The sequence below is a fragment of the Equus quagga genome, chromosome 14, assembly GCF_021613505.1.
Source record: "Equus quagga isolate Etosha38 chromosome 14, UCLA_HA_Equagga_1.0, whole genome shotgun sequence".
Taxonomy (NCBI): Eukaryota; Metazoa; Chordata; class Mammalia; order Perissodactyla; family Equidae; genus Equus; species Equus quagga.
Window position 1 is genome coordinate 85,836,506 of NC_060280.1, and position 27,991 is coordinate 85,864,496.

The following is a 27,991-nucleotide window of genomic DNA, read 5'->3' on the forward strand; positions in this document are numbered from 1 at the left end:
TGCGTCTCCCCGCCGTTAAACGCTCCAGGTGCTTTTGTTGAGTTGTGACTTGCAGGGACTGCGGGAGTCGTAGGGATGACACCTGGGGACCCAGGAGCCCTAGAAATGGTGAGTGTGCGGCCCCGGGGGTAGGACGCGGGAGGAGGGGCTGGTGGGAAGCGGCGGGGCGGGTCCGGCCTCCCGCGGTCCCCTCCTGGGTCTGCGGCCCTGAGTGCGCGGTGGCGCCGCTCGGCCCTCAGGCCCCTTCTGCCACAGCGTGGGGGCGGGGCCGGCAGCCGGGCGCCGGGCGTCCTGTGGTCCCTGCGCGCGGCCACTTGGAGCCGGAGCGTCTGTGGTCCCTGCGCGCCCGCAGCCCCGCGGGTCCCAGACGGTGCGGGACCCGCGGGGGGGGCCCGCGGGAGGGTCCGCAGGACAGTCGGGCCTCGGGCTCCGGGGTCCGTGCTCGGAGGGGCTGCGGTCTGTGGGTCCCCAGGGCCTCCTTTCTCCCCAGGGGACACCCGTTTTCTTCTGAATTTTCCATGTATTTGGGGAGCAGAATCTCAAATCCTCGACTCTCCCCGCAGCCTAGGTCTTCCTGGGGCTGCCAGTAAATCCCTAAATTCCCAACTTCTCCCCGAATTCCCAAAGGCCAGCTTCCTGCCTCTGATTCACAGCATCATAATCGACTGTTTGTCCTCCTTGTTGGATCTGAAACGTTCATTATTTTAATTTAACGTTCTCTCACCGTCAATGGATGACTTTTTAAAAAAGATTTATTTGGTGCGTGCGGATATTTTACATGAGAGAAAACCCAGCCTATAACCACCTTGAAGAACGTTGTATGAAATCCTCGTGCGTCTCCCCCAGGATCTTCCTGGGCACAGACATCCTGTGGGAAGTCCTCTGGGTGCAGGTTCCTCTTGAGAAACTTTCCTGGATGATCTGTCCAGTCAGCACTGTCCCTACCTGGGTTAGTCACCTTTAAAAGATTTATTCACTTTATTTTGGTGTCAGTTTTTCAATGAAAAAAATTTATTTAATCAATATGACTTGAAACACAATATAAAATATTTCCAAAGAGGGAAGAAAGAGGTGAATTTCAGGAAAAAGAAGTAGCAGTTCTACATTGCATGTACTAAATTCTTCTTTCACTTTTTTCCTCCCATCGTGGGGAGTAAGATTCTGAGGTCTATTTATTTATCTTGGGTGAGTTCAAACAGATTTCTAGGGCTTAGACTAGCAGACCTAAAGGGTTCAAGTATGATCAATAGCTTGTAAGAAAAATTTGCTGTCATGTAAATAATACCATATTAACATCATTTTTTTCCCAGAATTCAATACATTTTTGTGGAGTTTTTTGTTAAGCCAGTAAATTGCCATACAATTTTCTTCTCTCATTTCCACATAGAAGGTAGTTTGAATGCTTTAGCTGGATGGTTCAGACACTGGGTTTGTGTATTTAAAATATCCATGGTGGCCCCAAAAAACTCCAGTGGGGGCAGAGGCCTGAGGGCAGTGAATCTAAGCTAAGGCCCTTGGGCCTGCAGAGGGAAGGCCTTGAAGGCCCAGTTGTCCTTCCTGGGGAGCCTCTCCCTGCAGGTGTCCTACTGCTCACACCCCCATGGAAGGAGCCTTTATCCTGAGAGGAGCTGCAGAGCCCTGGAAAGCTGGGGGTGCACGTGCTCATGGGGTGGGGAGTGATGCCCTTTCTGAGGTTGTCACTGTGGATTCCTTTGGCCTGTTTCTAGACATAATTGGAGTTTTGCCTCCACAGTGTGGGTGCACTCAGAGTAATTTGTTTACACTGAGAAAGTCTGTGAGAGTCAGGAGCTCTGTGTCCTGGATTAGGGCCCATTAATCTGGGGTCCATTTCGGTCAGAACCTTAAACTGAATGCAGCTGAGTTTCCTCACTGTGAGAAAGGAGCCTGAGAGAGGGAGCATGTGCACTGTTCCCTGGGGAGAGGAGGGTGTGTGGGGCTCCCAGAGTTCCTTCCTGTGGCTGCTCAGGTGCCCTCCCCTCCTTCTCCAGGGACTGACCCCCTCCAGGGCTCTGTCTCCACCAGGAGAGTCAGGTACACGGAACCTTCTGACCGTGGCTTTCCTTCTGTCCTGTGGGAAGCAAGCTGCTCATTTGAGATGATTCCAGTATTTGTGTTTCTTTCCTTTGGATTCCTTTATCGATGGACTAGTGCAGCCCTTTGGGTCTAGTTTCCCTTAGCACTTGGACCCTGAGACTGTAAGTTGATTGACAATGGGATGTGAGGAATGCAAGAAAGTTTTTTTCATCTTTGTCAGTTTTTCTATGTGCATGTTTCTAGAGAACGTAGATATTTAAAAGGTTAAAGCAGTTGAAATTCTATATTAAGTGATGTGAGGAGAACTTCTGAAAGCTTATGTAAATCTTTCAGAATCCAATTCACTTAAATATTCAAACTCAGAACATGATGGCGTTGTAATATGCCACTTACGCTTGAAAATACCCGCAGTGTAAGATAGAGGAAGGACAAACTAGGATACCACATGTTCTTTTAGTTAGAGATTTGAAAATTTTATTTTGTATCGTTCACACTTTTGTAAATGTTAGTCTTTACAGAAATGAAATCTTAGAATGGTGTCCTATGTATAAGAGTTAAAATTAAGGAATATAAATTTCTCTGTTTATTTGAAATGAATCTGTAAGACAGCAAAGTCTAACCTAAGCAGACTCACTGCCAACATATCCTGGTCCCCTCCAACACTGTTACTCCAGCCACTGCCAAATGCAGTTTTGATTATGTTCTGAGCCTGCTGTTAGTGTTTCTTTATATAAAAACAAGTAATCGCAAGTGCATATTTTCCTACCCACATCTGTCCTTGTAAGGAGCAGTCAGACTCCACATTTTGGGTGACTGCTCACAGCTTAAGCCTCACCCACCCTCTTCCCCTTGTGCCCCCACCTGGACAAGCTGAGGAGGAAGCCTGGGTGCTCTCTCCTCTAGAGCAGGCAGGACATTCCCACCACCCCAGCCCCTGCCTGTGTGCAGAGCTCTTGCCCTGGCCCCACCCCCAGGCCCAGTGAAGCCCCAGGCCAGGCTCCATTCCTTGCTTTCTGAGCCCTGTCAGAGCTGCTTGAGAGGCCGGCCCTGCCCTCCCCTCAGACCTCTATTATGTGAGTCCTAAGCCTTTTCCTACCCTCTGTGTGTGTATGTGTGTCTGTGCCACACGGGTCTGAGTCTCAACAAGGGAAACACCCCTCTGCAGGTGACCATGACAGTTGGCGCCCTGAGCCGCATGTCCAGACATGACCCCACCCGTGGGTCTGTCTTCTCTTGCTCTGACTTGCTCCCCTGCTCTGCTGCCTGGTGGTGGCATGCGCTGTGGGCTGCTGCCCACTGGGGAGCTGGGCTGTGAGCTGTGCTGCCCCATCTTGCATTGTTGACCCACCAACCTCAGTTCTAGGTTGAGCTGAACAAAGTTAACAGTTTCAAGAATTTATAGGGGCTGGCCTTGTGGCCAAGTGGTTAACTTTGTGCGCTCCGCTGCGGTGGCCCAGGGTTTCACTGGTTCGGATTCTGGGCGCGGACAGGGCATCGCTCGTCAGGCCACATTGAGGTGGCGTCCCACATGCCACAACTAGAAGGACCTGCATCTAAGATATACAACTGTGTGCGGGGGTAGATTTGGGGAGATAAAGCAGAAAAAAAAGAAGAAGATTTGCAACAGTTGTTAACTCAGGTGACCATGTTTTAAAAAAAAAAAGAATTTATAGGCATTTGGGAGCAGGAGTATGTTATTGGGGCCTCCTTAAATGAGTCCTGGGTCAGTGTCTTTGTCAGGATTTATCTGTGTGTTAGAGTGAAGCTGTGACAGGACCTGTGTGACCTGATATACCCCAGGGGTGGGGGTAGACAGGGACTATACCCTGTGCATGCTAAAAGAGCAGTCATTTATAAAAGGAGAAGAGAGGAGGAAAGGGAGACAGTAGATGGCAGGGTGAGTTCACACTCCTAATAGCAGAGGGCTCCCCAGGCCCCTTCAGTACCTCTGCTGCTGCCCCTGCCTCTACTCCCACAAAGACCTTGACCTTCTGGTTTAGAGGGGACAACACCCCTGGCACCCCTCTAGCACAAGATGTTAGTTCAAACTTGACTTAAGCCCAGGGTTTAAACCCTATAAAGCAACCACTTCTCACATAGCAGGCTCCTCACCCTGATACCACTGTTTTGAGGCTCTTGTGTAGAAAAAAATTGTAAATACCAGGGTAGAGAGGCACTCCGTCTCCTGAAGTGTATCCCATTAGGAAGAAGAGAAAACAGGAAAGATCAGGAGGAAGGAAACATAGATAAAATACTCAAACAAAGGTCCACAATTTGACCCAATTGGAAATCCAAAATATACTAAAGGAATTTACACAGCAAAACAGATAGAGGTACACTGCTTGGCTTTTGGGCCTCTACAACATAGTTCTGAATTAATTTTGCTCTCTGATGTAATGCACTAATCCAGAAACCTTCAAGCAGTTAATCAACGCTAGGTGTCATATTACTGTTATTCCTAGGATCCCACTAAATTTGAGGGAGGTGTACTTGATGATCTTAGGGGTGTTACTGAATATAACAAAGGGAACCAATAGCACAAATATTTCATCTTTAGCCATCAGAACTATGGTTTTGCCTAAATTCTCCATCATCATCACACCCATTTGTAGTAAGATATCTCGTAGTGAGCTGGGAAGCTCTGATCCAATGAGCAAGAATTAAAATTAAATGAAGTCGGGGCTGGCCCCGTGGCCGAGAGGTTAGGTTCATGCGCTCCGCTTCCGAGGCCCAGGGTTTCGAATCCTGGACATGGCACCTCTCGTCAACCCATGATGAGGTGGCGTTCCACATGCCACAACTAGAAGGACCCACAACTAAATACACACAACTATGTACCAGGGGGCTTTGGAGAGAAAAAAGAAAAATTAAAAAAAAAAATTAAATCAAGTCTTTGCCACTTAAAAATTGGCTTGACAAATTGGAACTCCAGTGACCTTACCTGACAGAGAAAGTAGTTAGTATGGCCCATGTACATAACCCAGGGCCTTGAAGGATTGAGAACTGTACAGAAACCCTAGTTAGTGAAGGGTCGATTATTCCCAGTGCTTCTTTTCTTTCTTTTTTTTTATATGAAAGTTAGCTTTATTACGTTAATAGATCTTTTACCAGCTTTATATGTGAAAGTAGCGTTGATTTTCTTTTTTTTTTATTGCGTTAATGATAGGTTACAATCTTGTGAAATTTCAGTTGTACGTTAATGTTTGTCATTCGTGTTGTAGGTGCACCACTTCACCCTTTGTGCCCAACCCCCCACCCCACCTTTCCCCTGGTATCCACTAAACTGTTCTTAGTCCACATTTTTAAATTCCTCATATGAGTGGAGTCATACACAGATTCTCCTTCTCTCGCTGGCTTATTTCACTTAACATAATTCCCTCAAGGGCCATCCATGTTATTGCAAATGGAATGATTTTGTTCTGTTTTGCAGCTGAGTAGTATTCCATTGACTATATGTACCACATCTTCTTTATCCATTCGTCTGTTGATGGGCACTTAGGTTGCTTCCATGTGTTGGCTATTGTTTCCCAGTGCTTCTTTTAACAGCCCATTTTTTCCTGTTATGAAACCTGGAAAGAATGACTAACACCTCAGAGTGGTTCACCTCAACTTGAGGCTGTGGTTGCTCCACACAGACCCCTGTACCCAGTCCCCACAGTCTGGAAATTACTGACCACAGCCAATCAGCAGTTGATAAATACCCTGCTCTCACAGGTTTGGCTGAGTCTGTTCCGTCCAGTCCTGTGTCCACAGCGTCGCAGCTGCATTTGGCCTTCCCTCTGAAGGAACATGATGCCCCTTTACTGGGTTATCCTCGTGGATCTTCCACAGCTGTGCCCTCCCACAGTCACTGTAGGCAGGGTCTGAACTGCATCCTGGTTTCTCCAAGAACACAGGTATGACATTACATTAATGACATCTCCTCTGAGGACATTCAGGACATACAAATATTGGAAAAAGGAGCTCACAGAATTGGATGAGACATTGCCACACATGTGATGTGAGGCCCTGAAAACTTTGTTAAATTTCTGGAAATCATTTCCTAATCTGAGACCCACTCTTTCTCTGAGACCATGAAGAAATAGCTATTGTTCCTCTCAGCACTCAAAACATCTACTAGGTTCTCTTAATGTTTGGGAGGCAATATGTTCCTTGTTTACAAGTTTTACTTGACCACATTTGTGCTGATACTTACAAATTTGCCGCCTTGAGTGGGCATCCCCAGTACAGAAAGCTGGAGACTCTCTTCATACTGTCTTACAGCAAATAATCCTGTTAGTATCCTCTGAGGCTCCTTCACTATGGAGGCCTCAGTGACCTTCTGTCATGTCTCCTGGGGTACCTGTGGTTGCCTTAAGTTGTCCATAGGCTTCTGATGCAAGAACCTGCCCCAGGCCCCACACTATATGCCATTAGAGCTGCAATGACCTCTACTTATTAGGCTTTCCTGACAGTAGATGGCTCTGCACATGGGACCATCTATCAAGCAGTCCATTTAAACTTGGGACCTGGGAACAGCACTCCAAGAGCTCAACATGGTTAATAAGAACCCCTGGAGACATGACGGAGCCAAACCTGGACCCTCTGGGATAGCCTACCTGCAGGATAGGGTGGGCTACCCTATCCTCAGTTTCCTGCCAGGTGCCATGGTGTTGAAGTAGGTCACCCCTTTCCCAGACCCCCAGGGTCCCTGGGGACATCTTTATGATTCCCTGAGAGAAAAGCAATGGGAGTTCATAGGCTTTAGGGATGACATCACCACATGTGTACATGATGGAGCTCAGGCAGAGTTGCTGCTTCTCATGTCTTACTTGGGACATCTCTGATGAAGGACTGGACCCATGGGTCATCATAACTGACCATACATCAAGCAGTCATCTTAGCACCGACCAACAATGGGTTCCAGCTGCAGACATCACAGACTATGGACAGTTCCCTGAGAGTTGCCCCTTTGTGGTAAAAGAACTCTGGGGGTCTCTTGCCTCACAGTTACCTTCAATAGAAATCAAAGTAACACTTGTCTCTACACATACAAAGGCCACATACAAAGCCTTTCCAGGACATTCTTCCACGTGGGAGCTGCAGACACTACTGATAGTAATGAAGGCACTCATTTCACTTCTCAGAATATACAGTGCTGGGCTCTTAACAGGGCGTTCAATGGAAGTTCCTCTTCTCTTCCAAGTCTCAGGATGGAAAAAATGGAAGTACAAGACCCTGGCCTCAGATGGCCTCAGAGAGCAGCATTATGGCTTGTTGAAATAAGGTCAAATTAATTGAATGAAAGATGGTCTGTTTCTGTCATCAGTCAGTCAACAGGGGTGAATATTAGTGTGTCTGTCTTTATCTTTTTTTCCTAGTAGACTTTACTTTTTTTAATTAAAGATTGGCACCTGAGCTAACACCTGTTGCCAATCTTCATTTTTTTTTTTCTGCTTTTTGTCCCCAAATCCCCCAAGTACATAGTTGTATATTCTAGTTGTGGGTCCCTCTAGTTGCGGCACGTGGGACACCGCCTCGATGTGGCCTAATGAGCGGTGCCATGTCCGTGCCCAGGATCGAAACCGGCGAAACCCGGGGCCGCCGAAGTGAAGCGTGCAAACTTAACCACTCAGCCGGAGCTGGCCCAACTTTACTTTTTTTTAAGAGCAGTTTCACATTTGCAGAAAACTTGATAGGGAAGTACAGAGATTTCCCCCATAATCCCTCTGCCTCCACACAGTTTGCCCTATATTTTATATCTTGTATTGCTGAGGTATATTTGTTACATTTGATGAGCCAATTTGATGCATGAAAGTTCATAGTTTATATTAGTGTTGACTCTGTGTTGTACAATCTCTGGGCTTTGGCTAATGTCAGATGACATGTCTTCATCATTTCTGCATCATATGGAACACTTGCACTGTCCTAAAAATCTCCTGTGCTCCCCTATTCATTCTTCCCTCCCTTCCACCCCGCACGCCCCTGGCAACCAATGATCTTTCAGTGTCTTATACTTCCATTTTTTCCAGAATGTCATATGTTTGTAATCACACAGTGTGTAGCCTTGTCATACTGGCTTCTTTAACGTAGCAATATGATTTTAAAGTTTCTCTATGTCTTTTTCACTTGGTAACCTCCTTTCTACTCATCACTGAAACCAGTGATTGTTTATCCATTCTCTATTGAACTTATCTTGGTTACATCTAGGTCTTGACCGTTGTGCATAAAGCTCCTATAAACATTCACGTGTAGGGATTTTGTGATCATCAGGTTTCAGCTCATTTGGGTGAATTCCAACAACATGATTGCTGCATTGTATGCTAAGTGTAGAGTTAGTTTTAAGAAACTGCCTCTCTCAAAGCAGGCGTACCATTCTCCATTCCCTCCTGCAACGAATGAGGGTTGCTCTTGCTCTCCACCTACACCAGCCTTTGGTGTTCTCAGTGTTTTTAATTTCAGCCATTGTGACAAGTATCTGGTGATATTTCATTCTTCTTTTATTTTCACTTTCATAGTTCCATATGATTTTGAGCGTGTTTTCATGTGCTTATTTAGCATTTGTATGTCATTGATGAAGTGAGTGTTCAAATCTTTTGCCCAGTTTTAACCGAGTTGTCTGTCTTTTTGTTTTGGGTACCAGTCGTTTGTTAGGTGATTTTCAAAGATTTTCTGCCAGTTTGTGGCTTCCGTTTTTATTTTCAACACTGTGTTTCACGAAGTGGAAGATTTTCATTTTAATGAAGGCAAACTTATCTTTTTCTACCTCGGATCTTGCTTTTGGTGGTGTATCTAGAAATTAATCACCAAACTCAAGGGCACCTAGGTTTTCTTGTTTTTTATCTTTTAGGAGTGTTATAGTTTTACATTTTATACTAAGATCTGTGATTCATTTTGAATTAAATTTTGTGAAAAATGTAAAGTCTCAGTTTTTCAATGTGACTAGATTCTCTTTTTGCAGGTGGATGGCTAGTTTTTCTGGCATTATTTGTTGAAAAGAACACGCCCCTCACCACGTGCCCCTTCCTCACTTTGCTTTCCCAGTGGAAGCTCACTGTGGACAGCAAAGGTCTGTGCATCCTCACCCAGCTGCTGTGTCCTCTGCTGTGGTCTCCACGGTCTGGGATCCATCACCCCATGAGGTCTCCCCTGTGTGCAAACCACACACAGGTCTGCCCTACATGCCACCCTCATTGAGGCTTTGATCACTGTCCTGCCCTGAAACATTCACTGACAAGAAGGTGGAGGCCTGGGGACCTTAGACTCAGAGACATCACCATGGGGACCCACGAAAACACTGGAAGTTGTTGCAAGAGCACACTGGGACATGGCTTAGCTCATTTCTGCCTCTTCCCTCAAAGAAACAGTAGGCATGGCCTCCAGCAAAGGAGAGAGGGGCACAACCTCCTGTACTTACGCACTTCAGGAGATGTGGAAATCCACTGCCATTTCTGCCATTTCCTTTGGAGGGGTGCCCATTGCATTCTGGGAGCCATGTGAAGCAAGGGGTCCCCTGACTGCAGAGAGTCTGGCTGAGATCGCCGTTTCCCACAGACCTTGGGGCTGGAACTTTGCAGGGTGAGTCCTGATCCAGAAAAAATAAGCACCAGCCTTGGTGAGTGGGCTCCAAACTCACTCTGGAGGCGGGTTCTGAGGTGAGGGAGCCAGGCATGGTCAGCACGTGAGCCACTGAAACCACAGGGTGGAATGTTCCAAAGATCTCAGGGAGAGTGATTTAGGTACAGCCAGGTGCCTGAGGGACTCCCAGAGCTCGGACAAGGCAGAGCATCTCTTTGACGTTATTGGTGGTATCGAGACTATTGTGGAACTGTGCTTGTTGGTGCAGAGCTGAAGTTTATGTGACAGAGGTGAGTATTGTGTTTGAGGGGCCTGTGTCTCATGACATGGGTTCTGGATTCTGCCATTGCCTCACCTCACAGTCATCTGGGGTTGCAAATATGAAAACAAACTCAGGAAATCTCATTTAAAATGGAGTCAAGAAGCCCTAAAGGGAGAGATCTTATGAACTACTACTCACCATAACTTGCAGACCCAAACAGGAAGAAGTGTCCCATTTTCTAACAGGAAGCTTACATTACAGACCACAGTAAGAGGAAAGAAGATTTTCTCCTTACAGAGCAACAGCCCAGCCAATGAGAAACCACCACATTCAACCACTGTCATCACCCTGATCTCTCATTCTCCTTCCATGGACTTCTGTTCCAAACAGCCCCTCCCAGCCTCCTCCTGTCCTCTATAAGAGCAAATTTGTCTGTTGTGTTCTTTCTATCTGCCTATGGTTCATCACAGTTTGCATGTCCTTAGTTGTACTTCCTCTGCTATTCCCACATAAACTCATTTTAATGGTAAAATAACTGGCTCTTTTGATTCTAAGATCAACACAACAGAGAAAACTTCCAGAGTGGACAGGTGTTGCATTTAAACATGTTTCCCAGCAAGGAGGCACAGAGTAGGCTTGAAATGGGGAACTCAAGAGCTGGAAATAGCCTCAAGAGCTGCTCTGGGAAGACGTGATGTTGATGCCCAAGGGTTAGATGAGGATGCGCCCAGGCAGATCCTACATGGAGATGTGTCAGATGCACCTTTATGTTTCAGACCACCACATTCCCAGGATACAAACTGAGAAACCTGGTGTCACTCAAAGATGGATGCCGGGAGCCCTATCACTTTCTCACCAGTTAAGTGAATGACACGAGGGCAGGTGTAGCCCTAGAGGGAGCTTTCTAACTTCAGACTGCGTACCAGGAAAAGTCTATAGTGGCCTATGTCCTTCTTCCCCAGTCCTGCCAGTTCTTGGTAAGAAGGAACCCAAGGTGGTGGAAGGAAGTGTTGCACACGTAGCAAAGTTAAGGAGAGTTTAACATTCTCCTACCATGTGAACACATTTGTGTTGTTTTCTATTAATTGATTTTAGTATAGACACTATTTTAAGAGCAGTTGTGAGTTTTCACAAATGTATAGTTACACCACCATCAGGATGGAGAACACTCCATCACCCCAAAGGAACACTCTCATGGTGCACATTTGTACTGAACCCTCCCACCCTTAAGAACTCATCTCTTAGGTTTCTATGCCTTTGCCTTTTCTAGAATGTTTTATAAGTGGAACACCATGTCCCCTTATGGGTCCTGTTTGGAAACTTTGATGACACATTTGTAAGAGTGCACGATTATATAAACCTTGTAGTGTTCTTGTGAGTTTGAAATTTTTGACATTGCCCATTATGCCTTCAAAACTAAGAGATTCCTCTATTAGGAGTTCTGTGAATTTGGGTAAGACCTTTTGCTTAACTTTGTTTCTTTGCATCATGAGAGGAAGGATGGGCGCAGGGGATCAAATGAGATACTAATAATCATCACATCACATAATCTCTACACTCCTAGGAAAACATAAATAGCACTGAAAAAAGGAACACGTTTGGATTTCCCTTGTTTAGTAAAACAAAAGCTGTCATTTTGTTTGTTTGTTTGTTTGTTTTTTAAAGATTGGCACCTGAGCTGACATCTGTTGTCAGTCCTCTTCTTTGTTTTCTTCTTCTTCGTCTTCTCCCCAAAGTCCCCCAGTACATAGTTGTATAATCTAGTTGTAGGTCCTTCTGCTTGTGCTATGTGGGATGCCACCTCACCATGGCTTGAGGAGTGGTGCCCTGTCCACACCCAGGATCCGAACCAGTGAAACCCTGGGCCATCGAAGTGGAGCACATGAACTTAACCACTTGGCCACGGGGCCAGCCCCAAAGCTGTCACTTTTTACCCCGTCTTCCATAACATCTCCTGGAAATGTAAACATATGGAAATTATCCCTGAAAACAGTAAAAATGGGATTTGGAGTCTTTGTGCACCATGGAAACAAAAACCTCCCAGCTACTCCTCTTATAAAAAGGCATTGGAGGGCTGGCCTGCTGGCGTAGTGGTTAAGTTTATGTGCTACACTTCAGGCAGCCTGATTCTTGGGTTTGGATCCCAGGCATGGAACTAACGCAGCTCAATAAGCCACCCTTTGGTGGCACCCTACATAAAATAGAGGAAGATTGGCACAGATGTTAGCTCAGCGACAGTCTTCCTCAAGCAAAAAGAGGAAGACTGGCAACAGATGTTAGCTCAGGGCCAATCTTCCTCAGCAAAAAAAAGGAGGGGGGGGGGCATTGGAAATTTCCCAGTTTGAGGATGTCAAATTTACCTCCTTTGCCAGCATATGGGATATTACTCAAAATGATACTGTGTGTCTGTCTACAGCTCACCTCAGTTATTGCTTGGATCATTACCCTCTAAACATTCATAGCTTTTTAGTGTTTTAACCAGGAAGTCACATTGAACTTGCACAGCTATCATTCTTCTTAGAGGAAAACCCATGATGGGCTACAACTATGCAGATGACCAGAACCCTTCCTCAAAGTGGGAGAAACTCAGAGGTTTCATGGGGTACAAATTGTGTCACTCAGTCTGAATAGCAGCAAAATGATATGCTGAATCAAAAGGCAATTTCAAATCCTTTCAACTGATGTTAAACAGAAACGTAAATACCACCAATACCCATGGCCCAACGCAATGGCAGTCTCGAGTTCCAGTTACCCATGTATCTGGATTGTGATCAAATAGCACATGCAGTGAAAGGTTTAACCACAGCTAAAATGAAGATGCACTCTGTCTATGCCTTTATCTTTATGCAGAATCTTTACTGTTAATCTCAAGAATGCAGGACTTTTGGTATTGCTGTCCAGTGTTTACATCCATGTAGTAAATGGTGGGAAAACAATGATGATCAGTGTTGACATCCTCACTCACTGAGGCCCCTACCTACCATAGAGAAGATATGCATCCATCAATGGATGAATGGATACAGAAGTTGTGGTATATTTATATAGATCATGGAGTATGATTCAACCATAAAAAACAAGGAAATCCTACAATTTGTGAAAACATGGATGAAACTCGAAGCCATTATGCTAGTGAAATAAGTCAGACAGAGAAAGACAAATACATTATGATCCCACTTATATATGGAATCTAAAAAAAACCCCAACAAACTCATAGAAAAAGAAATCAGATTTTGTTTACCAGAGGTGAGGGGAGGCAATTAGGGGAACGTAATCAAAAGCTACAAACTTCTAGTTATATAAAAAGTACTAGGGATGTAATGTACAACATGACAACTACAGCTAACACTGCTGTAGATACACAGGAAACCTGTTAAGAGAGTAAATCCTAAGGGTGCTCATCACAAGAACATTATTCTTTTCTTCTTTCTTTTATTGTATCTATCCGAGAAGATGGATGTTAGCTGACCTACTGTGGAAGGCATTTCACCATATGTGTAAATCAAACCATTATGTGGTACAGCTTAAATTTATACAGTCATATGTGTCAGTTTTTTCTCAATAAAATGGAGAAAAAAAGAGTCAGAGACTTCAGGTCTCTGGTCTGTCATGTAAGGAGCTTAAACCTAGGTTCCAGTCCTCAGAAGCAAACACCCAAGAAACTTGAAATTGACAACTCTTCCATCAGAGAATTGAGGTCACAGGGTAAACCACTGTCTCCACAACTAGACAGAGAGAGACACAAAAAAGTAGCCATTTAAAAGTATACCCAAAATAGTCTATTCTTAATGTGGCATGCCCAATTATTTGTTGAAAATCTATTTAACAAGAGCATAACTGACTGGGATTTTCCAAGAGCCAAACTGACCTTGGGGGAGGGACATAGCCAACTTGAGCCTCTTCTAGATTTTTCTCTTCTCAAAGGTGGAGCAATTGTGAAGATGATGGGATTTTTCCCCTCCTGACATCAAATATTTGGTGGGTTTTCCAATGCCAGTTCTCCAACTCTACATCACCAAAGAGGTGTCCAACAGTTCAGTTCAATCCTAACACTAACCACCCAGAGTTCACATCAGACTCCATGGGGTAAGAGCTCAGTCCCACAAACTGCCCCTTCTTTAGATGCCAACCACAGATGGGGTGCCCAGGCTGCCAACATTTCCACTCAGCTGTCTACAAATTCATTGATTCTCTCAACACTTCATTACGTTTGGTAATTTACTGGACAATTCTGAGACCTCAGCAAAGTGCTTTAATTACTATGATTGGTTTACTATAAAGGATACAACTCAAGAAAAGGCCTTTTGATACATAGGGCAAAGTAGAGCCATGGTATGGGTGAGGGGAGTGGAGGTGGAGGGGGCTGCAGAGATTCCACATCCTCTCTGGACACTCCACCCTCCCAGCACCTGCATGTGTTCACCAACCCAGAAAATCTCTGAATTCTGTCTTTAAGGGATTTGATGGAGGTTTTGCTACATAGGCACAATTTATTAAATCATCAGCCATTGGTGATTAACTCAGTCTCTAGCCCCTCTCCTTCACACAGGGGCTGGGAGTAGTTCTAAGCCTCTAATCAAGGCTTAGTGTTTCTTGTGTCCAACCCCCATCCTGAAGCCAGCTATCACCCTTATCACTCAAGAAATTCCAAGGGCTTCAAGAGGTTTTTGTTAAGAACTGAGGACAAAGATCAAACATCTTTCTTATTACATCACAGAAGGTCAAGCCCAGGGACACAGGCTCACTAACAGATTGAGACCCAATCACTGGACTGGAGAATGCTTCCCCTCTGCCCACACCTCCCTCTACATCAGCTGGGCTCTTGTTCACTACTAGTGAACTGCACTGAAAGAACTAGATGCTTTTTACTAACATCAGGAGGAAGGCAAGGATGTTCCTTCACATCACTCCTAGTCAACCTTGTACTGGAATAATTAGTTAATGCAACTAGACACAAAAAGGAAATAAAATGTACATAGATTGGGAAGCAGGAAATAAAACTGTCCTTGTGGCACAAGATTGTCTATGGAGAAAATCTCAGAGAATCCCCAATAACAAAGAAAACCCCTTGAACTAAGAAGAGAGTAGAGGAAGGTTAAAAGGTAAAATGTTAATATACAAAATCTTATTCTCTACAGATCCACACAAAGGACCAAAGGCAATTCGATGGGAAAACATAGCCTTTTCAACAAATAATGCCAGAAAAACTGGCCACCCACATGCCAAAAAAAAAAAAAGAATCTAGACACAGACTTTACACTTTTGTCAAAAATTAGTTGAAAATGAATCGGGCTTGCCCAGTGGCATAGTGGTTAAATTCACATGGTCCACTTTGGTGGCCCAGGATTCGTGGGTTCAGATCCTGGATCTGGACCTGTGCATCACTCACTAAGCCATGCTGTGGTGGTGTCCCACATAAACAATTAGAGGAAGACTGGCACAGATGTTAACTCAGGGACAATCTTCCTAACACAAAAAAAGAAAGAAAATGAATCATAGATCTTAGTATAAATGTAAAATCATAACACTCCTAAAAGATAACACAGGAGAAAATCTAGATGACCTTGGGTTTGGTGATTAATTTTTAGATACAACACACAAAGCAAGATCCAAGATAGAAAAGAATTAGATTGACTTCCGTAAAATGAAAATCATTTGATCAGTGAAACACAGTGTTACATGAATGAAAATACAAGGCACAGACTACAGATAATCTTTGGAAATTACTTATCTGATAAAGGACTGGTACCCAAACATCTAAAGAACTCCTAAAACTCGACAAAAAAGAATACAAACAACCAAGTTAAAATGGGCAAAAGATCTGAACACACACTTCACCAAAGACACATAGATGATAAATAAGCACATAAAAACATGCTCAAAATCAAACCTCACTAGGAAATTGCAAATAAAAGAAGAATGAGATATCACCAGACACTTATTACAATGGCTGAAATTAAAAACACTTTCAACACTGAACAGTGATGAAATGGAGAGCAACAGGAACCTTCACTCGTTGCTGGTAGGAATGGAGAATGGGATGCCTACTTTTGAAGAAAGGCAGTTTCTAAAAACAAAGCCTACTTTTAGCATATGATACAGCGATCATGTTCTTCAAACTTACCCAAATGAGTTGAAAACTGATGTTCACAAAAATCCCTACATGTGAATGTTTTTAGGAGCTGTCTAATTTTCAAGACCTAGATGTAATCAAGGTAATTTCAGTAACCGAATGGATAAACAATCACTGGTACTTCCATAGGATAAAATATCCTTCAGTGATGAATAGAAATGAAGTTATCAAGCAAAAAAGACATGGAGAAACTTTAAAATCGTATTGCTAATGAAAGAAGCCAATATGACAAGGCTACACACTGTGTGATTCCAAGCATGTGACATTCTGGAAAAGATAAAAGTATAAGACACTGGAAGATCATTGGTTTCCAGGGATCTAGGGGTGGAAGGGAGGGATGAATGAATGGTGGAGCACAGGAGATGTTTAGGACAGTGCAAGTGTTCCATATGACACAGAAATGATGCAGACGTCATTTTATATTAGCCAAAGCCCAGGGATTGTATAACACAGTCAACACTAATGAAAGCTATGAACTTTCATGCATCAAATTAGTTTAACAAGTGTGACAACTGTATGACAGTGATACAAGATATAAAACATAGGGCAAACTGAATGGAGGTAGAGGGTTATGTGGGAAATCTCTGTACTTTCTGATCAAGTTTCCTGTAAACCTAAAACTGACCCTAATAAAAAGAAAAGTCAACTAGGAAAAAAAAGATAAAGACAGGCATATTAACATTCACCCCTGATCATTGACTGATGACAGAAACAGACCATCTTTTGTTCCATTAGTTTGAACATTTTTTGAAAGGCCATAATGGTGCTCTCTGAGGCCTGCAGCCTGAGATTTGGAAGAGAGAAGAAACTTCCATTGAATGTCTTGTTAAGAGCCCAGCACTGTATATTCTGAGAAGTGATATGAGTGCCTTCGTTACTATCAGTAGTGTCTGCAACTCCCACATGGATAAGGAGTGTCCTGGTGAGGCTTTGTGTGTGGCCTTCGTGAGTGTAGAGACAAGTGTTACTGTGACTTCTATTGTAGGTAACTGTGAGGCAAGAGATCCCCGGAGTTCTTTTACCACAAAGGAGCTCCTCAGGGAGTCAGCCATGGTCTGTAACGTCTGCAGCTGGAGCCAGTTGTTGCTCAGTGCTAAGATGACTGCTTGATGTATGGTCAGTGTGATGATCTCTGTGTCCAGTCCTTCATCAGAGGTATAACAATTAGGAAATGAAAACCAACTCTGCCTGAGCTCCATCATCTACGAATGAGGTGCTGTTGTCCTTAAAGTCCATGAACTCTCATTGCTTTTCTCTCAGGGAGTCCTAAGGAGCTCCCCAGGGAGCCTGGGGGTCAAAGGGGGAGGTGATCTTTTCCAACACCAAGGTACCTGCCAAGGGACTGAGGGCACAGTTTTGCACAGAGGATATCTCAGAGGGCCCAAGTTTGGCTCCATCCTATCTCGAGGAGGTCTCAGTAGTCATGCTGAGCTCTTGGGGTGCTGTTTCCAAGTTCCAAGGCAATATCGACTGCTGGATAGAGGGTCTCATGCTCAGGGCCATCTACTGTCAGGAGAGCCTTGTAAGTAAAGGTCATTGCAGGTCTAATGGCATACAGTGTGGGGCCTAGGGCTGGTTCTTGCATCAGAAGCCTATGGGCAACTTAAGGCCACCATGGGCACCCCAGGAGGAGTGACAGAAGGTCACTGGGGCCTCTTTAATGGCTCTACCTCTCATGGCACTAACAGGACTGTTTGCTGTATGACAATTTGAAGAGAGTCTCCAGACATTTGTGGTAGGAGTGCCCACTCAGGTGGCAAATTAGCAAGTTACAGCACAAAGAGGCTCAAGTAAAATTGGTAAACAAGGAATATACTGCCTCCAAAACATCAAGAGAACCTAGCAGATGTGGGTGCTGAGAGGAACAATAGCTATTTCTTCATGGTGTCAGAGAAGGAGCAGGTCACGGATTATCAAATAATTTCCAGAAATTAAAAAAAGTTGTCAGGGCCTCACATTATGTGTGGCAATGTCCATCCACTTTTTATGAGCTCCTTTTTTTCAATATTTACATGTCCTGTATGTCCTCAGAGATGTCAGTAATGTAACATCGTCCCTGTGTTCTTGGAGACACTAGGATGCAGTTCAGACCCCGCCTGCAATGACTGTGGGAGGGCACAGCTGTGGAAGATCCACGAGGAGAACCCAGTAAAGGGGCATCATGTCCCTTCAGAGGGAAGGCCAAGTGCAGCTGAGAGGCTGTGGACACAGGACTGGACGGAACAGACTTAGCCAAACCTGTGAGAGCAGGATATTTATCAGTTGCTGATTGGTTGTTGTCAGTAATTTCCATAATGTTGCAGACTGCATATAGAGGTCTCTGTGGTGCAAACATATCTGCAAGATTGAGGTAAACCACTTTCAGGTGTCAATCATTCTTTCCAGGTTTAATAACAGGAAAAATTGGGCTGTTAAACACTGGGAAAAACCAACCCTTCGCTAACTAGATTTTGTACAGTTTTCAATCCTTCAAGGACCTGTATAATTTACATTGGGTCATATTAACTACTTGATTTGGGGGTAAGGTCCCTGGGGTCCCAATTTGTCAAGCCACTGTGTAAGTGGCAAAGACTACACTGAATTTTAAACTCTTGCTCATTGGATCAGAGCTTCTCAGGTCACTATGGGATATTTTAGGACAACGGGTGTTATGACCATGGAGAATTTAGGCAAGACCATAGTTCTGATGGCTAAAGATTAAATACTTGTCCTATTTGTCCTCAATATTATATTCATTAACACCCCTAAGATCATCAGGGGCACCTTCCTTAAATTTAGTGGGATCCCAGGTGTAAATGTAAATTGACACCTAGTATTGACTAACTGCTTGAAGGTTTCTGAACTAGTGCATTACATCAGAGAGCAAAAGTAATTCAGAACTATGTTGTAGAGGCCCAAAAGCCAGGGAGTGTACCTTGATCTGTTTTGTTGTGTAAATTCTTTTAGTATATTTTGGATTTCCAATTGGTTCAAAGTGTGGACCTTTCTTTCAGTATTTTTCTCTTTTCTTCCCTCCCTCTTCTCCTTCCAAGTTTTGTTTTCTTGGTCACTGGATATACTTTGCGGGAAACGACATCCTCTCTACCCTGGTATTTAAATATTTTTTTCTTACCAAGAGCCTCAAAACAGTGCCATAAGTTTTAGGAGCCTCCCCGATGACAACTGGATGCTTCACTGAGTTTAAGGTCCCTGGACTCAAGTCAGGATTGAACAAATCCGTTTGCTGTGTCACGAAAGTGCCGTTGGTATTGTCCCCCGTAGCCCTGAAGGTCAGGATCTTTGTCACAGTAGAGGCAGCAGCAGGGGTACTAAAGGATCCAGGTGAGCCCTCTGCTATCAGAACTAGGGACTCACCCTCTATCTACTGGCTGCCCTTCCCCCTCTCTTCTTTTTCTTTTTTAAACTGACTGTTCTTTCAGGGGTGACCATGGCCCTCCTCTTGCACAGGGCTTAGTCCCCCTGTGCCACCCCATCCCTGGGGTATGTCAGGCCAACTCCGCCTCTGTCACAGCTTCACTCTAACACACAGATAAATCCCATCAAAGACACTGGAACAGTGATGAGGATAATTAGGCTGGTTACTTTTAAAACTACAGATAAGAAGCAGGCTCCGAGGAGTGGAATTTGCTTGCCCTTTGATCAGAGACAGTTGCATTTGTGAAGGAAATCTCCATGCCTCCCTCTCTGCGCCAGGAGGAAGGGGGGATGGCCTTATCTCTGGAAACTCTTAATGGGGAAGGCAAGAACTTAAGGTGTTTACTGTCTGGCAACCTCATGTAACTGACCCCCCCACCCCAAAATCCTCCTTTGTCTTTAGTTGAAGATAATATTTGAGCGGTGACTTCTGCCATTTACTCAATCCGGTTTGATTCTTATCTAAAAGTTGTGGGACTGCCTAATGGCCGGACCCTACCGGCACTGGTACCATTTTAACTTTTTTTCCTTTGTCTTGTAAAGAGATGACTCACATACCCATGCCTTAAATTTAGCCCTAACCCTCAACTCGGGGCAGCAGCAGGAGCTCTGCCTGCCCATGGGTCCTGTCCCCATGCCAGCCGGGGCAGCAGAAGCAGCAGCAGAAGCTCTGACTGCCCATGGGTCCTGTCCCCATGCTATTCTATACTATTCTCTAAATAAAAGAGCACTACTGCCAAATCTTGAGAGTCTAAGAAATCTTTCTTTCGACTCCTCGGCTCACCGACCCCGCATCAACAGGACCACTTTGAGGAGACCCCAGGGGCTAGCCCCATGGACGAGTGGTTAAGTTCACCACTCTACTTTGCTGGCCTGGGGTTTCGCCATTTTGGATCCTGGGGGCAGATGTGGCACGAATCTCAAGCCACGCTGGGGCAGTGTCCCACATAGCACAACCAGAGGCACTCATAACTAAAATAGACAACTCTGTGTTGGGGGGTTCTGGGGAGGAGAAGGAGGAGGATGGGAACGGGGAGGGGGAGGATGGGAACGGGGAGGGGGAGGAGGAGGAGAAGAGGAAGGGGAGAGGGAGGAGGGGAGGGGGAGGGGGGGAGGAGGGGCAGGGGAGGAGAAAAAGATTAAAAAATAAAATAAGGAGATCCCAATCCCAAAATCCTGCCCTGAAATGACTGTGAATTCTTGAAACTGCCAACCCTGTTCAGCTGAACCTGGAACTGTGGCTTGGTGGGTCAACAATGCAACACTGGGCAGCACAGCTCACAGCCCAGCTCCCCAGCAAGCAGCAGCCCACAGTGCATGCCGCCACCAGGCAGCAGAGCAGGGAGCACCCCCAGCTTTCCAGGGCTCTGCAGCTCCTCTCAGGATAAAGGCTCCTTCCATGGGGGTGTGAGCAGTAGCACACCTGCAGGGGAGGCTCCCCAGGAAGGACAACTGGGCCTTCAAGGCCTTCCCTCTGCAGGCCCAAGGGGGCCTTAGCTTAGACTCACTGCCCTCAGGCCTCTGCCCCCACTGGAGTTTTCTTGGACCACGAATGACACCTCAAATGACACAAATCCAGTGTTTGAGCAATTCAGCTAAAACACTGAAACCAATGTTTATGTGGAAATGAGGGAAGAAAATTTTACTGCATTTTGCTGGCTCAACAAGAAACCCCACAGGAATGTACCGCATTCCTACAGGGGGTGGGGGGGAGGTGTTAATTATTTCCTTGACAAGAAATTGTTTTATAAACTGTTAATCACACTTGAGCACTTCAGGTCTAGGCCCTTGAAATCCATTTGAACTCACCCAAAATAAGAGAACAGACCTCGGAATATTAGTAACATGCTCGGGGCGGAAAAAAAGAAAAACAATTTTTAAATCAAGCAATGTAAACCTGTAATGTTTTATTGTTTCTGAAACTCACCTCTTTCTTTCCTCTTTGGAGATATTTTATATTGTCTGTCAAGCTATATTTATTAAATAAATTTTATTCATAGAAAAACTGCAACTAAAATAAAGTGAATACATATTTTACAGGTGACAACCCCAGGGAGGGGCAGCACTGACAGGACAGATCGCCCGGAGAAGTTTCTCAAGAGAAACCTGCAGCAAAGGACTGCCAGCTGCGCGTCCCCGCCCAGGACGCAGCCTGGAGGAGAGGCGGGAGGAGCTCGCACCACGCGCCTCCAGGGGGATGCGCTACTTTCTCTCAAGAAAAACATCCACGAACGAGGAATAAACCCTCTTAGAAGAGCCGCCCACTGACTACGGAAAAGTGATAAACAACTAAAATATCGGGTCTGTTTGTGGTTGATGACGATGCTGCGAATCGGCTACAGGAAGTTGGCGTTCGGGAACGAACGAGGAGGGATCTGGAAATTTAGGGATTTATTGTCGGTCCTGGAAGAGCTGGGGGGACAGGGTCGCGGATTGGAGACCCTGCTCCCCAAACATTCAGAAAACTCGGGAGGAAACGGGTCCCCTCCGAGGAGAAAGGAGGCCCTGGGGACCCCCACACCGCAGCCCCTCCGCGCACGGACCCCGGAGCCCGAGGCCCGACCGTCCTGCGGACCCTCCCGCGGGCCCCGCACCGTCTGGGACACGCGGGGCTGCGGGCGCACAGCGGCCCAGAGACGCTCCGGCCCAAGTCGCCGCGCGCAGGGACCACAGGACGCCCGCGGCCCGGCTGCCGGCCCCGCCCCCACGCTGCGGCCGGAGGGGCCTGAGGGCCGAGCGGCGCCACCGCGGACTCGGGGCCGCAGACCCCCGGCGGGGACCGCGGGAGGCCGGGCCCGCCCCGCCGCTTCCCACCAGCCCCTCCTCCCGCGTCCTCATCCCGGGGCTGAACTCTCACCATTTCTAGGGCTCCTGGGTTCCCCGGTGTCCTCCCTACGACTCGGTACAGGTTACGGCACGACAGAGTCCTCTGCAGAGCAACGTGGGGCCTTTAAAGGCAGGCGACCGGTGGACAGAGCGACAGGAAGTCGGGAGTGGTTGTGGGGCGTCGCCCCACCCACCTGCCCCTCTGTCCTGAGTGACAGGGGGATGGAGATAAAGTCTCTGAGCCAACCCAGAGCTGGAAGTGGTCATCTCTCGGGATTTTCCCACTGAAAAGCGTTGCTACGAGGCCACTCGGGGAACTGTGACCGTTCTTTGCAAACACACTTAAAATCACCTCCCCATATGTAATAGTCTGACTCCACTCTAAACTTTGATCTTCCACCCAGCGCTTCCCCACCCTCTCCTGTCAGACTTTAAGGAATCCTGTGGCCTCCCAAGCCCTCAGCCCCGGTGGGAAGTTGGAACCCGCAGCCCTAGCTGGGCGCAGGGTCTCTTCTCAGTCTACCACAAGGTGTGAGGTGTGTTCATTCAAGTCTCAGGTGTACGTTTTACCCTGGAGGGAAATTTACTTTAGATCGTTTTTTGAGTGTATCCTGAAAGAACTTTGAAATGTAAAAGGCTATAATATCCCTAAAGTAATTCAATTTCTATTTGGACTGTTATAACTAAAAAACAAGAAAAGGGTATGTAAATGTGGGATGTGCTGGAAAATATTCATATGAGTAAGAGTTTGGGATGTAAAACTCTTTTTTAATTGCAAAACTCAATGCATTTATCCACTTACCTGAACTTTTTTTTTTTGAGAAACAATACACATACAATGGAACGCTTTAATGTGTATAACTCACTAGTCTTCAGTATATTGACAGATACTGTGCAATCGTAACCGCAGTCAATTTCAGAATATTTCCATCCATTAAAAAGAAATCCCTCTACCCTTGACCTTTCACTACTCTATCTTCCCACCATCCTCCTCCAAGCAACAGCCGTAGACAGCCACTACTCTGTTTTGTGTCTATAAATTTCCGTATTTGTTGACTTTCATATAAATGAAATTGTATAATATGTGGTCTTTGTGTTTGAATTCATTCATGGTATAATTTTTTCAGGGAATGCCATGATGTAGCATGAATCAATACTTCATTTTTTTTTTCAGATATAATTGACAAGCAACATTATATTTGTTTCAGATGTACCACAATAAATCTAGTTAACATCCATCACCACACAGAGATATAAATTTCTTTTCTTGTGCTGAGAACTCTTAAGGTCTACTCTCTGAGCAGCTTTTAAATATACAATTCAGTATTGTCAACTATTGTCACCATGCTGTACATTATATCTCCTTGACTTTTTTATTTTATAACATGAAGTGTGTACCTTTTGATCACCTTCTATATTTATTGCATAAAAGTTACATCTAGGGCCGGCCCCGTGGCCGAGTGGTTAAGTTCATGCACTCCACTTTGGTGGCCCAGGGTTTCACTGGTTCAGATCCTGGGCGTGGACATGGCACCGCTCAGCAAGCCATGCTGAGGTGGTGTCCCACATGCTACAACGAGAAGGACTCACAACTAAAAAATAGACAACTATGAACTGGGGGGATTTGGGGAGAAAAAAGCAGGGAAAAAAAGTTACATCTTATCCCTATTTAAGTGTATAGTTCAGTAGTGTGAAGTACACTGACATTGTGAAACCAATCTCCAGAACTCTTCATCCTGCAAAACTGCTACTCTCTGTGTTAAACAACAGCCCACTTGCCCTTGACGACCAGGCCCTGACAACCAGTGTCCTGATGTCTCTATGAATCTGACTACTCTAGGTACCTCCTATCAGTGGAATCATACAGTTTTTGTCCCCCAAAACAGAATCAACACAACACTTCAAGCTCTTTTGGGAAGTCAGTGTTATCCTGATACCAAAATCAGACAGAAATATCACAGGAAAAACTACAGGCTTCTTTCCTTTGTGAGTATGGATCCAAAGAACCTCAACTAATACTAGTCCCTAATCCAGCAACAACCTGAAAGAACTACACACCATGACCAGGTGGGATTTATTGCAAGGATGCAGGGCTGGGTTAACCTCAAAATCCAACTGCCTTGTTTCACTTAGCATGATGTCCTCAAGGTTCACCCATGTTGTAGCATGTGTCAGAATTTCATGTCTTTTTAAAGCTGAATAATTTTCTGTTCTGTGTGTGTACCACATTTTGTTGATCCATTCATCCGCCGATGAACCCAAGCGTTCATTTATACCCATTTATTTATTGGTAGATACTTCGGTGGTTTCCATATCTTGGCTATTGTAAATAATGGTGCAGAGAATATCGAGGTACATATATCTTTTTGAGTTAGCATTTTTCATTTCTTTGGATAACTACTCAGAAGCGGAATTGCTGACTCACCTGGTGGGTCTATTTTAATTATTTGAAGGACCCCCACACTGTTTCAATAGTGGCTGCACCAATTTATAGCCCCACCGACAGTAGACAAGGGTTTCCTTTTCTTCATATCCTCGCCAACATTGGTCATTTCGCACTTGTAGATCTTTATGGATTTTTTAATGGCGTTTTGCAGTTTTTGGAGTATTTTCTGCTTTTATTAAATTTATTCCTATTTTAATCCTTTTGATGCTATTGTAAGTAGATTCATTTTGTTAATTTCATTATCAGATTGTTCATTGCAGTGTATATAATACAATTTATTTTTATATACTTATCTTCTATTATACAAATTTGCCATACTCGATTATCAGTTCTAATAGTTTTCTAAGTGGATTCCTTAGAATTTTCTATTTACAAGATAAGTATATGCAAGTGAGGATAGTTTTACATCTTCCTACCCAGTCTGGATGCTTTTTATTTCCTTTTCTTGCAAAACTGTTCTGGCTAAAATATCCTATACATTGTCAAATAGAAGCGGCAAGAACAGACATTCTTGTTTCATTTCTCACTTCTGGGAGAAAATATCCAGTCTTTCAACTTTAAATATAATATTAGCTGTAGGTGTCCCATACTTGCTCATTATCAGGTTCAGGAAATTTCCTTCAAATCCTGGTTTGGTGAGTGTTTCTATCATGAAAGGATGTTGAATTTTGTCCAATATTTCCTCTGAGTCTATTGAGAAGAGCAGATCATTTTTGCTTTCACTCTATTAATATGATGTATCACATTAATGGGTTTTGATAGATTAACCCAACCTTGTAACCTTGGAGTAAATCCCACTTGGTCTTGGTGTATAAATCATTTAGATTGTTGCTGGATTAGGTAGTAGTATTTACTCAGGATTTCTTGGATCCAAATTCACAAAAGAAATAGGTCTACAGGGTTTTTTGATGATACTTTTGTCTGATTTTGATATCAGGATAACACTGGCTTCACAAATGAGTTTGAAGTGTTGTGTTGATTCTGTTTTGGGGGAGATTTTGTGAAGAATCACTATTAAACCTTAACTGGATGTTTTGGAGGATTCTGCTGTGAAACCCACTGGGCCTGGGCTTTGCTTTATGGGTAGTTTTTTCTTTACTAATTCAACCACTTCATTTCTTATACTTCTAACCAGATTTTCTGTTTCTTCTTAATCACTTTTGGTAGTTTGTGTATTTCTAGGAATTTCTCCCTTTCATCTAAGTTATCTAGTTTGTTTGCAGGCAATTGTTCATTGAATTTCTTTATAATCCTTTTTATTTCTATCATCTCAGTAGTCATATCCCCTCTCTCATTCTGATTCTAGGAAATTGAGTTGACTGTATTTCTTTAGGTCAATCTACTTAAATTGTCTATTAGTTCCCTATTGTTAATCTTGTTGAACTTTTCATAGAAACCACTTTTGGTTTCATTGATTTTCTTTATGGGTTTTCTGTTCTCTATTTTCTTGATTTCTGCACTAATTTTTATTTCCTTTCTCCTTACTTTTGGTTTGGTTTCTCATCATTTTGAACGTGGTAGGTAAAAGGTTAAGTTATTGATTGAGATCTTTCTTTGTTAGTTTATGGATTTATGGGTATAATTTTTATCTATATAGTGTGTTTGATGTAGTCCATAAACTTTGGTATATTGGGTCCTCGTTTTCATTCATTACAAATGTTTTCTGATTTCCTTTTGATTTATTTCAGCCGTTGGTTATTTCAGAGTGTCTTGTTTAATTTCCTCAAAATGTGAGTTTGCCCAAATTTTCCCAAGATAGTCATTTCTAATTTCAACCCATTGTGGTCAGAGGTCTTACATTGCATTTTAAATTTTAAAATACCTAGCTAGCATTTGAATTTATGAGGTTTTTTTATGGTTAGGATTTGATCTATTCTAGAGAAAGGTCCATGTGTGGTTGAGAAGAAAATGTATTCTGTTGTGTAAGGATGTGTAAGAAGTTGCACACCAGATGCCACAAGCCTTGTTCATGTGCCCCAGTAATGATTCCACATTTGGAAGACAGCTGTAATTAACATCCCAAGCTCTTTAAGTTTGTAATATCCTAAACTCACTCTCCATAGTTTTATAACAAACAAACGTGCAAATTAAAAAAGAAGGTGATAAAAATGCCCCCATACATCTCAGGTCTTTGGTGATAGAAATTATCTTTGCAGTTCGTCTATGGATAAGGTGTTACTTCTGGGTTACTGTCTTTGTTGGGGAACAGATCAAGAAGCACCCACTTGGCCTTTCGCACCAGAATATGCCTCACTGAACGTGTTAGGAAGTCAGCATATGTATCTTGCACATTAACAAGTACATCTATTTTCATTATATATCTGGGGCCTAATGAGTTAATCTATTCTAATAACGTTGTTAGGCATTTATAATGTATAATTTTGATAAGATTTGTGCATGGCCTTTGAACATGTTTATTGGAACATGCATATTTTGTTTTTGATTACTAAGAGCTATTTAAAGTGTTAATGACATTATTTTTTTTCTATATTATTATTGAAAACATTTTCCCAGATGGTGTTTCTGTATCTTTTATTATTATTAATGATATATTCACCTTTTTTAGTTTGCCAAATCTATGTAAGTTTTCTTTACATTTTTCTTGGGATGTCATGACTTCCACTGGCTAAGCATATGGAAATACTTTGTGATGTTTACTTTCAGTATTTTCATTTTATCTTTCTAAATGTTTAACTCTTTACTCCGTAGGGAATTTACTTGGATGTAGTGGACAGGAGAGTTGTATTGACGTAATTCATCTATTTTGTTACATCCTTGTCCCTGTTTAAACACCATAAAGGGTTCGTCTGACTAGTCTGATTTCTCAACATTGACACTACTGACATTTTTGACAAGATGACACTTTGTCAAGGGAACTATTCTGTGCATCATAGGGGCCCTAGATGTCTGTAGCAGTGCTCCCCACCTCCCACAGTCATGACAGCTAGAAATGCCTCCAGATATTGCCAGTTGTTCCCTGAGAGGCAAAATCATCCCATATGACAAACATCTGGTCAGTTCTTATGGTGGCAACAGACCATTAAATTATCACTCCTCATTAACTTTTGTAACTGGTACATCTGAAGAAACATGTTTTTCTTCATTCTTTTTTTGCCATCATTTCCTGAATACCCTTTGGGCATATTTCAGAGATAAACTTTTGAATTACTGTATTATGAGGCAGAAACAAAGATCCTGATGCAAATTTAGGGGAAATGTCTTTAGAAATGTGGCTGTGTGTAGAGAGAGCTGCATCTTGGACTGCAGGAGTCCTCCATGCACCAAAGTTGATTATATATCC

At 43.9% G+C, this 27,991-nt stretch overlaps 1 protein-coding gene across 1 annotated transcript; it reads left to right on the forward strand.

Annotated features, from left to right (window-relative positions):
- On the forward strand, positions 1 to 23,327 carry LOC124252025 (sterile alpha motif domain-containing protein 1). The gene is made up of 2 exons (XM_046685104.1): positions 1 to 108; positions 21,459 to 23,327. The coding sequence occupies exon 2, from the start codon at positions 21,735 to 21,737 to the stop codon at positions 22,530 to 22,532; it is 798 nt and encodes a 265-aa protein (XP_046541060.1). The 5' UTR covers positions 1 to 108; positions 21,459 to 21,734; the 3' UTR covers positions 22,533 to 23,327.
- The last annotated feature ends 4,664 nt before the right edge of the window (positions 23,328 to 27,991 follow it).

What these genes read in the sequence shown, in the direction of transcription:
- LOC124252025 (XM_046685104.1), top strand. Translation starts at nt 21,735, where the DNA reads ATGACGATGCTGCGAATCGGCTACAGGAAGTTGGCGTTCGGGAACGAA.